The following is a 14,997-nucleotide window of genomic DNA, read 5'->3' on the forward strand; positions in this document are numbered from 1 at the left end:
CCTCCCTCTGCACTCCTGAGGCTGGTTTGGGCTCCAGTCTGGCCTGCATTAACCTTTAAAAGAGTCTTTGGATATCTTGTTATTTAGCACAACAAAAAAGGGAAATTTGGAATTATCTGCAGCTTGCTTGAACAGCTCATTCAAGCAAGTGGATGGAAATCCCTCTTGACCTTTTTGACCTTGACCAGAGGCAAGAAAAAATGTTTTCAGTTAGAAGCTTTATTTAATACAAACATGACCACCAGTCACATTCTTAGCTCCAGCGCTCCTTCTCAATCATGTATTTTGTTCTTTAAACATATTCTTAAAACACATTTCTATACAAATCAAACACAATGAACACTTAAAGTGATTCTGTTGATCAGACAGAACAAGAAACAGTCTCACAAATGATAATCCACTTCATGGGGAGGAGAAAGGCATCAGAGACAGAAAAAAAGAGGTGTGATCAGCAACATTTTCAACAGCAATCATGCGAGAGTAACCAATATTACAGAGCAGGCATCCCAGCATCGGAGGATGAAGTGTGATTTTTACACACAAGATGCTTCACTTTCATAGAAAGAATGGAATTATTCTGTTAATCATAAGAAACATCTATCAGGCTTCAAAACATCATGAACCAAACGAGTCAAAGCAGGACACCAGAACAAAATCTCCTTAATTTGTTTGGACACATCTGGACATAGATACGAGTGCCAACTGTGCTTTTGTTCTTCCACTCATCGTGATGAGCGCTTCAACGGTTCAGACTCAACAGTGAGCCAAACTAACTACAAAAACAGGTGCACCTACACTCAAACACACACGCAGGGGATAATGGATGGCTCTTTTCTGCCCCTAAATTAAGTATTAAGGATTTAAAACCCCACCACTAGCAAATTTCACAACAGTTGCTTTCTGCTGCCGATCTTCAGAACGGCTGATGCCTCTGTGGTGTCAGAAGGTCTCTCACAGTTCAGAGGTCAGACTGAAACGCTTCTCTCGCCTCTGCTGCTTCCTTTGAAGACCTTCGGTCAAGTGCTCTGTGGACGCGCGATGTTCTGTAGGGGTGCAGCTTGGCCAAAGTGCATTGGATAAGTCTCGTTAAGCCACTGAGGGAATGTGAGCAAGGGGTGAATGATCACCGACAGCAGCGATTAGTCTCACACACACACACACACAAATACGTCATCGCATTGGACTCCACAAACAGTAACCCTTCCTGTGGTTCAAGCACCGTCTTTAACATCTGTATTTTTTTTTTTTTTTAAATACTAAAGCTGTACATTCTGAGGTTTGATGAGGAATGACCACGTGTGTTATCTGCCAGTTTGACAACAAAACAAAACAAAAATAAAAGCAGTAGATCTACTTTTAGTGCAGGTTAATCATGTGAGCGACCATTCAAAATAGCAATGCGCACTTCCATTTTCAGTTGACTTTTCAGTTCAGCAAAGGAATCATTACAGAAATCAATAACTTAAAAAGATTGACTATTATAAATAATAAATGCATTCATTAAACATATCCAATTTGCCCAAATGTAAAAAACAGAAGAAAGAACAGCAAAACTTTATAGCAGAAAGCTGCTTCATATTTCACCTTTGCATACACAACGGTGGAACGACATCACTCTTATGTCCATCGACAAATCGAAGTAAACCAGACCTTTCAAGCACTTCAGAGGGAAAAAAGAATCGTTTCAACAACTGGGAGCTGAAAAGTTAGCTGAAAGGTGACAGCCGTCAGTCTTACTGATGGCAAATGGAGGTTTTTCCTGTTCACCAACAGTTAGCTGCAAAACAGGAAGGTGTCGTACTGTGTCGTACAATAATGGGAGATACAGACCGCTCCTTGTGTGTTATGGTGCCTTCACAGGCATGCAGGGAGATGGTAGTTTAGATCTAGATTTAGTCCCGTCTCTCAAGGATTACATTTTTCAGTGATTACTCACAGGATTTACTGTTCTTGCGAAAGTTTCTACTCGTCTATAATTATAGTTTTCAAACTTTTTTCCAGTCCATATTTCTCACTGTGATAGAGTTGTACGGAACATGAGCAGATCGGAGTACAATATTGGGAGGATTTGGTCTCGGTCCATGTCTTTCCTGGAGATGCGTTCGAGAGCTCAGTCCAACTCTAACCTCACGTGCTGGTTCAGAGCAGTTCATCAAGGTCGATGACTGGAATGGGCTGTCTCCAGTAGCAGAAAGAGCTGAACTCTGGCATGACAAAGGCTTCGTTCTGCTCTTTACTCAGCAGAGGGAACACGTGCTCCACCAGCTCGCTGAGCCTGCCGTACCTGCAGAGACACAGAAGTGGGCCGAGGTGGCTGGTCAACAGTGATACCTGATGCAGAAAAATCAACAGGAAGTTGTATAATGTCAGGCATTTCTAAACGAAAGAATTTAAAGCTGCTTTTTTGTTATTTCTTGGTCACTTGAGGGCAGGAAAGAAACTTGTCTGATGACAGGTTACATGAATCTGCAGCTGGGTTTGTGCTCCAACGACTCCCAAGCTAGTCAAATGAAAGTTAAATGCTGTTTTGATGATGTGTAACACAGTCGCGTATTTGAAAAGAGAGTTAACCAATAAATGTAATGAATGTAAGAGCCAGGACACAAAAACTCCAGTTTGAACAGACTACCACAACAATAAACACATCCATCAATTTAGAAGCTTAACAGTTGAACTGAATATCCACAGTACTCACGAGGACTTGTTTCCCTTGGTCTGTTCCTGGATCAGCTCTCCCTTTGGATTGACGGTAAATATCCTGCAGAGTGGAACTCCCACCTCCTTATAGGCAAACACATCCTGTGTGGAAATAAAAATGGTTAAACACGAACAGAAAAACACAGAAAACACAACTTTCAATTTTCTACTGTACAAAAAAGAAATATAAAAATAATCTAAGAATGTTTTGTCTTTTAAAATACAACAAAGTAAGTTATTTGTGATTAAAAGTTGGCAGCTAAGCCAAAAAAAGAGGTTATTTTGTCATTTTCATAGCAGCTCTCGTGCATAATTCTAAATGGACGCTAAAAGAGAACCAGAAAACTTAATGATGGCTGAGGTCTTTTTTGCGTTTCATCAATTATACATAATGACACTATTTCCAGATTGTGATGGCGGCTGATGCGACTACATTTTTCTGTTTTTTTGGCGAGGGTTGGGGACAGATGGATGTTGTGGTGCGGTGATTTGGGGCTTCGTGGGGTTTCGGGTGTTTACACAGCTGAAGATGGGACGCTGAGCCCCGCTTGAGCTCCCTTCCAAAGACAATTTCACATGCCTGCCAAGCACAGATCCCCCCCCCAACTGATTACATATGTTCGAACCTAATTGATAGCCACCTACCACCATTGATGACTGCATCAGGTTCGGGAAAACACAAGTGTCTGACAGGAACAAAATGAGAGATCTATTGTTTGACATCTTCAAACAGCTATTAACTCACATTAGTTCTATTCCCGAAGGCTGCGTAGAATGGCTGCTTGTTATGCTGGAACAGGTTCTTGATGTCAGTAAGGCATTCAATCTTGAAGATCTCTGGCTTTTTCTCAATGACTTCCCTGAAATAGAAAATTTGATTATACAAATACAGTATGCGTATCCTCAGCGTGCCCCCTATTTATCATCATCTCAGCCAGACGCAGGTTATCATTTATATAAACGCTGTTTTTAATTAAATGTTAAAACCAAACGCAAAAAATCAAAGCAGGAAAGCAAGTACATGTAGAGTGCTGCAAAGAGGAGGGAAACCAAAAGCCAGACCCATGAGCTCAGTCCCAGTCATTATGGGATGGATCTTTCAGTTACATGAAGTAGTGAGGCCATTTGAGACATAGATTTTGCAGGAGACTCCTTAACATGACACATGAGGTAAAGGTCACATCTGCAATCTCAGAATCAGATGAGCCTCACTAAACCATAACCGAAGAAGTAACCGTGGCGACCTTTGAAAGAGCGCGTCTGCCACTGAAAACACCATCTGTGGCCACATTATGCACACAAAACCCGATATTGGCCTCTATGACATACCGACACCTGCATTTTGCCGTATGCGCAGTGTGTACAGTAATTGTGACACCAAACATTTACACATAAAATTACCGCTGCGCTAACAGGCATTTTATTCGATATGCTGCTGTCATCATCAACAAATGTCGGCATTTGCTGTCTGCAGATAATAACAATTACAGAACTGCATTATTATAGACAATAGATAAGAAAAGAACTTTTATTCTCTTCCAAAGGTAATATTTTTTCAGACATTTAGGAGTTTGAGTTTGTTGAAACCTTGACAATCTCAACACCAGAAAAGCCAATAATAATTAAAAAGGATTTGGAGAGGATTGTGAGTCATAATAAATCTGGTGGTTGCTTAATCAGAAATTATGTTTGTAGATAAAAGGGATTAAACCTTGAGAGGTTTGATTAGGAGGCTGGAAACTAGAAGAGTGAGGATTTCATGTCTGCAATGTTAGTACCTGTGGAAAGCAGAGAAGAGGCTGCTAGGAGACAGCATGAGGGGTCCCCGGGGTAGGATGGTCCCTCCGTCATTCACCCACTGCAGATATCCTCGTGTCATGTCAGCCATGCCTATAGCTCGTGCTGAGCAATATAAGAATTTGTAGCCATTTCTGCCAGGGGGACGAAACCATTTCCATTAGTGGTTGCTAACCGACCTTGTCTGCTTTCATCAAGTGGAGAAATTGCATTTCAATGCGTCTAAATAACTAAACAGAGCAACATATTTGCTTTATTACGAGACAATTTGTCTGGGTGAGACCCTGAATCAAGTCTGAGCCCATCTCATCCAAAACCAGAGGTCTAACCACTGCCCAACAAGTCATCCTTCCTGCCTCTATGATTAATCAGGACACTTACTCAGCGACTGAGTGATAGAGCTTCGCGATCCCCTGGTGGGTCCAGTCCTTCCCCAGCTGTGGCAGGATTTGTCCAAACACATCGGACCTAAAATATAAAAAGAAATAGCATTAGTGGCACAAAGCACTGATAAGTCAGACAGCATGAGATAAATGCAGCAGATTCAGGCACAACACATCAAACACCACTATTTTTCATCATAAAAACACAACATTATGGGTTTGTCTCAGCTAATGAGGATTTTTTTTGCCCATCAGGGTGACACCATCTGCACCTTAGTTGAGGGCTGTGTGAACAGAAGTGAATGTAAATCAGCTCATTATAGCCGCTGCACTCGTAACCCTGCTACTCAAACAAAGCCTAATGTCAGGGGGGCAATAAAATCTAGTCAGTCGATCCTCTTTAATTTTGACCACCCGAGGACCTTTAAGAGGGTGTCTTGTGTCAGAAGCATTGAGGCAGTTAGAAGCCCATAAAAGGTTATTACAGATCCACTTGGACTATGGGAAAAAATCCGGCTGACGATGTCTCAGTGTGGCTTAGAACACTGTCAAGACGTCTAACACTGGAAACATTTGTCTTTCTAACATTATCTAACCTGTCAAATTCCCTATGAAATCACTGACCAAACACCTGCTGGGATGACTCATCAGACTCACAGTAGGATAACCCACTATAGATGGGAAAAACAGAATACTTCTTACAAGATGCAAATTCAGTCTTCTGAAATAGAATAAAATGACTTTCTTTTGTCAAAAACTTCACCGTATTTTTAAATACAGTCAGTGACATCTAATGAATTAATGCAGCCAATTCGCCTAAGCTATTAGGACTATAAGGGGACAAACAACCACTAGAAAAATGACTCATGTATGTATGCACACACATTGCATTGAACCCCACAATGTTTAATGTGTAAAAATGTACAGTGTTCTGTTGATGTATGTGACAGAGTTAGAACATCGTACTTTGTGATGGTGCCGTCAATGTCAGAGATGATGACTTTATCGTCCCAGTTCCACAAGTAAATGGTTCCTTCGCAGCGGCATGTGCCCTGGTATTGGGTGGTGATGCTAAATGTCACATCATTGGGCCCCTCCTTCAGTTTCAGACTGGCCTGGTCAGACAACAGTGAAGGCATCAGAGACCGCATGTGATTCTCTAACATGTATTACTGCTGAAAACAAAACCCTCTTTTTTACTCCTTGGTGTAGATCTTTAGTGCCATCTACAGGTGAATTTGATATAAAGCGCTATTCGTTCAAAAGAAAACCTATAGAGGGCGCTCTAATCTAAACAACAAACCCCAACAGAAAAAAACACTAAAAACAGAAATCTCATTAAGCCCCGATAGTAGATATCTGCAGTGTAATAATATTTTTTTCCCTGAAAATTAAATGTCAAAATGTTTAAAATTACTGAAGGTATAGATGAAAAACAGTGAGAAGAAAAATGCGTAGGAATGCACTTACTATCTGATCAGATGAGAGGCGGAGTGACTTCCTGTAAGTGTATGGGCTGGGGTGTTGCTCTCTGTCGACTGGCTGCAGTCTCTCCTGACATGATGCAGCACTCACCTCCTTGGATTCTTCGTCACTGGATGAGTCTCCTGTTTTTGGCCTACAAAAAAAAAAGCATCAGAGTTGTAAGACCCAGCTGAGACATAAATTATTACAGGCAACTGATTTGGGATTGTAGAACAAAAGCATCTATGTGGCCTTTCTTATCACTTATCAGTAGTGAGTTCACTACTACGGTATCAATTCAGTGAGTTGACTTTTGTCTTGTCAATAAACCTTTACAGCACTTACTGTAAGGACAGTTTGTCTTGCGTTATAGAGGCCCCTTCTCCTTCCAGCTGAGACTCCTCCTTAGTTTCATGCTTGGTCTCTGACTGGGTGAGCAAAAAAGGAAAAATATCCTGATATGTTTCGAAAAACACCATTTCAAACGCAGTTTCTTCTCTTAACTTTTGATACCTGCTTAACTGTACTGTCAGCTCTTTTTCGCCAGAACCACCAGCGGCCTGATTTCTTTTGCATTTTCTCCTTCACCCAAGCCTCTTCTGTAGCCTTGGGGTGAGGAACAGGGTTAATATTTGCTACATACTGTTAAAAAAATCCTGAACCTATCCAAAATGTATCTAGAGCAACTGTTTGTGAATGTCGCATTAGCAAATGGGCCTTAAGATAACATTTACCTTTGGCAAATTCTTCTGAAATGCCTGTAGACTCAGAATCAGCGGGGCAGCTAGAGTCCAATTGTAATACCTGAAAGCAGACAGACACTGAAACAACTGTTGCAACTGTCATAAAATATAAATTGGGAAATAAATTAGCTTCCATACCTATTTCCTATCTTTACTACCAGGTTCGGGTTATCTATGATTGCTGGGTTTTCAGCAAATTCAAGATAGGAGATCATGTGCTCCATGAACCTTTCTGTAAAAAGAAAAAAAAGAAGGTCATTATTTTATGAGTTACAGATGGTGACACAAATAATAGTGTAAAAGAGAGTGCATCCAAGTCACAGGCTGGTCGTGGCTCTAAAAGCATACACACTGTCCTTATGAAATGACTTCATCCTTCACTAGTCAGTACCTTTCATTTTGAATTAAAGCAAGTGCATTTCCGGCTCCATTTTTCATGAGTGCTGCTGTACCTTTGGATATTTCAGCGTTTTCTGTGAGGCCGCCACACAGCGACAGAGTGACGTCTGGGAGGTCGCTGGCTGAGTCAGAGAGGCACTCAGTCCCACTGTCAGCTGCTGCGCTGCCCACTGACTGTGGAGACTGAGAGCCTGATCGCATCCCCGAGTCCATCCAGTGCTTGGCGGCTGCCTCAGATTCACTGGGGAAACAAAAGAGAACACTATTACACTCTTCATTAAAAGAGTTTGTGTGTGTATGTGTTTTTTAAATAGATTACAATTTGGTTTCTTATTATAAGAGCAGGTCGGACGTAACATTAATGAGGTCGCTCATAATCTGACCTCTTGGGGAAATATCTCGCAGCAACATCAGGCTCCAGTACATTCAGATCATCAAGGTAGATGTCTTCAGGGCCCTGATGCTGACTCCTCTTTGGGACACTTTTATCTTATGTAGAACAGATTTATTTATCAGTCCATGCACCTCAGACCAAAGATAAAACTGATGGAGGAAGACAGTTGGACCCACCTTTCTTCTTTGAGGGCGATTCGCTATGTTGGCTGCCTGAAGGTGTGGAGGTCGACACGTTGGGTGAAATGACATCCACACTTTCTGTGGGCAATATAGGACTCAGGGAGCTCATGCTGCTGACAGACGGAAGAGGATCCATGGAGGTAACATGGGTGATAGGGGTGCGTGGCTCGGGCTTAACTACGGTACACTCTGGAGCAGAACCGCCGTCTTCCTTCCCCACCTCGGTCTCATTCTGCATGGCCTCAGAGCTGAGAATGACGCGGAAGTGGGTATTCTCTGACGGGGTGATGGTCACCGTCTTGACTGGTTCCGGCTTCTCCTTTTTGCTGACCTAAACATCAAGTATTGGGTGACTCAGATGGTATCAAAGTCAAATGCATGTTCTTCAAAACTTTAGCTGAGAGAAGTGCTTACTCTGGTTGTTTCTGGAAACTCTCCCCAGGTCCACTGCATGTGAGACTCGGCTCGAAGCAAACTCTCCGAGGGCCGGACCACCAGCTCAGAGTCACTCTTTGGGGAAAAAGCCTGAGACAAGCCATGGCTAACAGGAAATAACAATTTTAAGCACTGGTTCATTACTTGTTAGTGTGTAAAGACGGCTTTAGTTCGGTACATACCCCTCATCTGTTGGCCAGTCCCCATCAGACAGTGGATAACCATCCAGATTGTTTCTGGCTGTTGGTAATTTGGGGTCAACATCTCGAAGTGTGGACACGGAGGGCGATCTATACAGTTGTAACACACACATCAATCAGAAAAACAAAGCCAGGCCTATTTATGGTGTCTCAAGAGCAACTGTTGATCTGCAGACCCACCTCGAAACGTGTGTCGCAGCTTCTTCATCAGAGCTCAGGTCCATCTCAAAGATCTCTTCATTTTGCCCAGTGACAGAGGATGTGCTAGCAGCAGCAGCAGCAGCAGGAGGGACTGAAATGGGAGGGGTCAACTCCTCTCTTCGAGGATCTCCCTTGTGCTTCTTCCTTCGTCTCTTCTTCTTCTTCGTGGCTAGTGTGCTTAGGGGCTCGGGTGGGTCATCTGGGTCGGCTACGTCATCCTCTATCTTTGCAGTTCTCTGCTCAACTTCTGAGATCCAGAACAGGTGACTCTCTGTGGGTATCGGGGAGGTGGCCAAGTGGGCAGGGACGAGCTGCTCCAGGGTCAGACAAGAACATACAGGACAAACTTTACACATCCAAGCGTAATTCCCATGCACGCAAATGCAGCTATACTATAATTGATCAAATGCAAATATGTGAACTCGACAGTATCATTCAAAGCAGCTGGTATAACAGATGTGCTTACATTCTGCTGTTCAGATTCCTGGACAAAAAAGGCTTCTCCATTGTCTCCAAGCTTCATGTGCAGGTTGACTGGCTCTCCGTTCACTTCAATGTCAATCTGGAAGAATTTGATACAAGCACTTTAATCACAGCACATAAATCAAACTACTTCTTCAGTGGAAAATGCTTATTCACACAGGTGCCGTATATAAACCTGAATGTGCACTTTGATTAACTTTATTCAGAATTCATGGATGTGGATGCTGAGTAATAGAACATCAATGTCCACTGGGTAATGAGGAAGATTAAAGGGCCCTCTCTGGTCAGTAAGTGACAGGTTGTAGAAGCGCTGGTTTTCCTGTCGGAAATTGAAGCAATGTTTGCCTCCAGACATCCCAATTAGAGTAGAACAGTGAGCTGACAGAAAGGGACTCTTCGATTCTTCCAGACAGAGAGCTGAATGAGCTTTAAAACTTTATTAAACTGTTTCACGTCCAACTCAAACCAATACTGCCCAGAGAGTATTATACTGACAGCCAAAATCTAATTAGTATTCCATCTGCTACAACCCCTTCATTCCAACCATGAATTTTTAATAATTGCCCGAGTGTCAAGAGTAGATCACAAAAAGAATTTATGTTTTTAGTAGCAGGATTCGTGACAGACACAGGACTGTCACACAACACTCCTGTTGTAATTGGGGTTTGTTTTTTTTTATTCACATTTCCTTCGCTGCCTCCCACGCATTCGCGTTGTAAAGCCGTTGCCACAGCAACCGCCCATTCAGTCATTCCTCCAGGCCATCAGCATTCTGGGGGGGCGTTGACACATTGTTGTTCCCCACACAAATCAACGCCTTTCTTGTTTCACGAGCAAATGCATTGCCGTGCTAAAAATAGAAATGGCATCATCGGTGTTACGACGGGGAAACTCTCACCATTTCTGTAAAGAAATAACAGAATGCTGCAGTTCTATATACCATCTTCGGTGAGCCCACTGACTCACACCAGAGGTTGTATTGTTATCAGATGGTGAGTCAGGTCGTTTCTGAGGTTGCACAATTATTTTTTTTAACCTAGTGGTCTTCAGCACGGTACAGAAGAAATGTTCCTTGCTAACCGAGGGGTCAAAACTACAGAAAAACAGACTCAACTCCCTCTTTCGCCACATCAGCAGTGGGAAAAAAATGCAACTACAAAAACGTTCTCTTCCCTCTCAAGAGAGAAAAGAAAAGTGAAAGTGTCAGCATTATTCCTGCTGAACTCATCTTCAAATGAGAACTATCAGGGTAACAACAACGAACTGAAGGTTCAATCTGCACAAAGTGGACCAACCAGCACAATATTTTAAACACTGAATTGAAAAATATGACCCCACTTACCACTTTCTCTTTGGAGCGCAGCACGCCCAGCTTCCCAAAGCGCACGTGGAATGGCGAGCACTGGTAGGTGCCATCTCTCTGGCGAACAACCACTACATCGATGCAGCCCGACAGTGTGGCCTGGTTGATGCCTTTGTACAGTTCTTTGACGGTTACCAGCACCTGACCAGCCAGCTGGCCCACGTAGTTCATGGCGACGGCCTGGTCGGAGGACAGGACAGATCAGAGAGTTATTTAATGAGGATCCTGGAAACCTCTGATGATCACAGTGATCAGACAGGTGAATATTGTAGGGTTCTTTACAATTTCCTGTCCATTATAAATGGATAAATGCCACTATTTATGATTGAGATCACGTTTAACCAAAGCAACATAAACATGGCTGCACTCTTCAAAATATGCATGTCTATATAATCCAAAGTTACATAACATTAACATAAGTTGCTTTATGATTAAAGCCCTCTGTTTTGATCTGCTGGCTGTTATTTAACCTAAGTTTTTGTCTTCTACACCTCCTTTGGTGAACAGACCAAAAATAATCGCGCAGGATGCTTGAGATCTACTTAAAGGTACAAATAAAACCATTTATTCTGTGAGTTGTGTCATGATTGGCCTCACAAATACTCATGGCTTAGTTGCTCTGGCAAGAAAAACAGCGCAAGGAGGAGAGATCCTAACCCAGTTTCTATGGTGAGGAGGATTATTCACTATTGGAAACCAGGCTAAAAAAAAAAAAACTATTCAACTTCCCAAATAGAAACATGTTTTGTTTTTTTCATGCGGGTTGCCATGAGAACATCTTTTACCCTACTTACTGTACCAACGTTACAATCGAGAGCTGGAGGTGGTGTTTACAGCAACAGGTCAACAGTCGTTGAATCGGCCATGAGCTCTGAACCAGAATACTACTGATTCCACTGGGAGGACGTTTCTCAGCCAGAAAGTTCAGAGTTCAGCTCATTTCAAAAGGAATAAAAGGGGTTTGAGCAAACAAACAACCATAAATCTGTAACTGAAGCCATTTTTTACACCCAAAATACCTTGCTGCTGCCTTGCTGCTGCAGATGGTCCTTTTTTTCAGAGATCAGTTTGTTATACTCTAATATGCATAAACCATAGAATTTAAGATGTCTGTGTAGATTCTCAATCATCCAGGTCACAGTTATCCTAAGTAAGTTTTATGTGTCAACTGGACTGTTTTTCTTCTCTTGAAGACATTTCACCTTCTATCCAGAAGGCTTCTTCAGTTCTGAACTCGTGGGGGCGGAGCTTGAAAATATAGCCCTTGTGGACCATTAGCATGCTAATGATCTGGGTGGTCACCTGGGAGTCATTGGCAGGGTCGTTGGTAGGGTCGTTCACCTAGTTTCAGTAATAGAATCGAATAGAATTTAAGGTGAGCTAGCCTCATGCTTCTGACCATAAACACACTGATCCAGCATCTTAGCCAAACATTCCTTCACACCAGCAAATCTGCCTGCCTCAGTGTAGTTTGCATAAAGGCCCTAGGCTAAGCTACAGTAAATACAAATCCCAAGCGAACAATAAGACTAAGAGCAGACACCCCCGGTGACTCACCAGGGACCAGAATGACGACTCCTCCAGCTCACTCTGGTCCATGTCGGCCAAGGTGTTCCTTGCATAGAGCTCCCCGTCTCCCTGCAGCATTTGCCTCTCCATCACCACCGTGCACCCACCTTAGGACACTCCTTTGGGACCAGTCCTCCGCTGCCTCATGTTATAAGGGTACCTATTCCCTTTTACCCTGCATCCCATCTTGAACGCATGCATCCTGAACATAATGGAATCACCATCTAAACCCAGATTAAATTACTTCAACATTACTACTGACAATCGCACGAGGCCGGCATAAACATTAACATTAGGTTTTAAGGACACGCACTTGTGTATATCCAGTCAGCTAAAGGGACCCAGGGCTCAGCCAATGGGATGGTCTCTTTTATGGCTGCAGCATGATAACAAACTGTTATTTTCTGTGAACTACCATGGAATGTTTTTCTCTGATAAGGGTACGAACTCCTAGTGACACTCTCGTAGTCACATGTATGTATGAAACTGTAGCTGCTGTTTGTTGCGATGACGCCAACTAGTTAACTAATGATGTACATATAAATACATGTTCCTGTGCTCAGGAACCTTAAAATAAGATATCTTAAACATCAATACTGCATGCTAAATCAGTCCATGTGCTAATAATTAACAGAGATGTTCTACAAATTGTACAATCACACTAAATTTAGTTATGTTTTTGCCATTAGGAAGTGCTTCTGGTCCAAATGTGCATTTCTCCTGCCTAGCTTCAATGCCCAAGATAAACAGAAATCCATTTGCTCTTCCAAGAAAGACTTGCTCCTTCTGTCCCAGCTGCCAAACCTTCTGTAAACACCGTCACGTATGTTAGAGAGGCCCACTGAGGGCTAACCACTGGTTCAAACTCTGATCCAGAGTCAGCTGCACATTAAACACAATATGTTCCTTCAATGTTGAGATTAGGACCTGTTCTTTGGACCCAACTGCAGAAAACACATGCATGACAGAGGAAGGTCTGACATCTGGAATAAAGCAGAGAACATGTGTCTCAAACCAGAGACAAAGAATCAGTGACTGAGCAGGCCGAGCAGACCACACATGGCTCAAGTTACCCCCATCTACAGTTACACCAAACGGCACAAAAAGGAGCCTATTGGATATATATATAACAAAATATCCTATGACTACTACAGATTTGCTTTCCATGATGCAGAGAGAAACATAGAACAAGACAGATTATTTAGCGGAAATAGAAATAGAATGTTATTTTTGGCTGCTGAGAATTGGCAAAATTGGTCATATGATCTAAGTAAAGATACACCAAATACATTATTTACTCTTCATCCAACTGCTGCAGGTATAAATAGGAGTCGGGATAAATGATTTTTCAAATGGTAAATGATATTCTTCTATAAGATCTCATCAAGGCTCTGATTCTGGGTGTTGGATGGCAATATCCAATCGATTCGGCAAAAAATCCACCTTTAATGACAAAAACTTGTTGAGCTGACATTCAATGCCATGATGTCCCACATTAGGTGACTGCAGCCTCTGATAGATTGCATTCAACTCCATCGATATTTCAGTACACTTCTCACCACATGCTTTTTAAGTGTGGCAGACAATAGACTTTGAAAAACAATCCAGTAAGTTCTTCAAACTGCAGCCTGTGGAGCGTCACATGACTAGTAACAGTAGTTTTACACAAGTACTCGCACAAAGGCCTTAAAAAGAAGCGTTGAGTACATTAAATTGATGAAATCTAGTATTGTTCGCAGGTAAAACAGATGTTATCAATATTTGCACTAGTGATCTATGAATAGGACGGAGGTGACATTTGTATAAAATGTCCACTAAAAGTTATCTCAACTACTCCATAAAATCAATTCAGCTCTAAGGTGAATCTATTTGTAAGTGCTTCTTATCCACCGGTAGCACCAGGTAATATAATGAGGTAATGATGCGAATAAAATGACTAAACAACACCAGAGTGGACTCGCTGCATTTCGCAGTTCCAACATTTCTGGAATTAAATCACATGTACCGATATCGAAGACATAAAGCAGTCAAACAGTGGGAGTGTGCTTTGAGGAAGAGACGTGCGTATTTTATCACGTTCAAGCCTTGAACGAAGACGAAGGTGAAACTAAACTGGATGGAAACTGGGCTGAGCTAACGTTAGCCGACGCTCAGCTAGCGTCGGAAATATCGGTGCGGTTACCGTTAGCCAACACCGACCGGAGACTCCACCGGTTCCAGGGAGAACCACTCACTGTCACCCGCCGTCCGGTGAATTAATGTCTAAGCAATGTCTCGGTTAAATTCGTACCGAGAAGATAAAGATACAAGCCAGTTTCCAGGGTCGCTAACGTTAGCAGACTTGGCAATAATGCCGTTCCTCGTCACAGGCACAACGGAACGTGACAAAAATAACACATCTATGATAACGAACAACCTCGCCAGTTACCTTTTGGTTTCTTCACTGGACCGCTGCGATCTCTTCAGAAAGTCCCCATTCTGTTGCCCTGCGGAGCTCCTCCTGACGTGTCGGTGCCTGGACCACCGCGGCCGACTGGTGGAAATGGGGGCAGAGAGCCGCACAGTGGCGGCGCACTTACACAACCACTGCGACACCTCTATCACAACGTCCGATCACTGCACGACTGAGTTTCTTCTAACCGCACATCACATTTATTGACAGATATCGACACAAAGCATGATGACAG

General features: G+C 42.6%; 1 protein-coding gene across 1 annotated transcript; it reads right to left on the reverse strand.

Moving 5' to 3' along the window:
- Positions 1-203: 203 nt before the first annotated feature.
- On the reverse strand, positions 204-13,247 carry lpin2 (lipin 2). Its single transcript, XM_057055702.1, has 20 exons — positions 12,299-13,247; positions 10,721-10,921; positions 9,362-9,457; positions 8,875-9,209; positions 8,677-8,784; positions 8,474-8,600; positions 8,054-8,390; positions 7,867-7,972; positions 7,537-7,724; positions 7,223-7,316; positions 7,076-7,145; positions 6,855-6,947; positions 6,687-6,769; positions 6,348-6,495; positions 5,844-5,992; positions 4,876-4,962; positions 4,476-4,628; positions 3,443-3,557; positions 2,696-2,799; positions 204-2,284 (listed from the first exon to the last, which is right to left on the reverse strand). The coding sequence occupies exons 1-20, from the start codon at positions 12,398-12,400 to the stop codon at positions 2,140-2,142; spliced, it is 2,841 nt and encodes a 946-aa protein (XP_056911682.1). The 5' UTR covers positions 12,401-13,247; the 3' UTR covers positions 204-2,139.
- Positions 13,248-14,997: the final 1,750 nt, after the last annotated feature.

The sequence above is a fragment of the Takifugu flavidus genome, chromosome 15 (assembly GCF_003711565.1).
Source record: "Takifugu flavidus isolate HTHZ2018 chromosome 15, ASM371156v2, whole genome shotgun sequence".
In the NCBI taxonomy this organism is placed as follows: Eukaryota; Metazoa; Chordata; class Actinopteri; order Tetraodontiformes; family Tetraodontidae; genus Takifugu; species Takifugu flavidus.

Bases quoted from the DNA above. Each gene is read 5' to 3' on its own strand.
- lpin2 (XM_057055702.1), bottom strand. From the start codon at position 12,400: ATGGAGAGGCAAATGCTGCAGGGAGACGGGGAGCTCTATGCAAGGAAC. The intron at 7,973-8,053 runs GTGGGTCCAACT...GTTCTACATAAG, and splicing joins ATCGCCCTCAAAGAAGAAAG to ATAAAAGTGTCCCAAAGAGG. The intron at 6,770-6,854 runs GTATCAAAAGTT...TTGCTCACCCAG, and splicing joins CTGACAGTACAGTTAAGCAG to TCAGAGACCAAGCATGAAAC.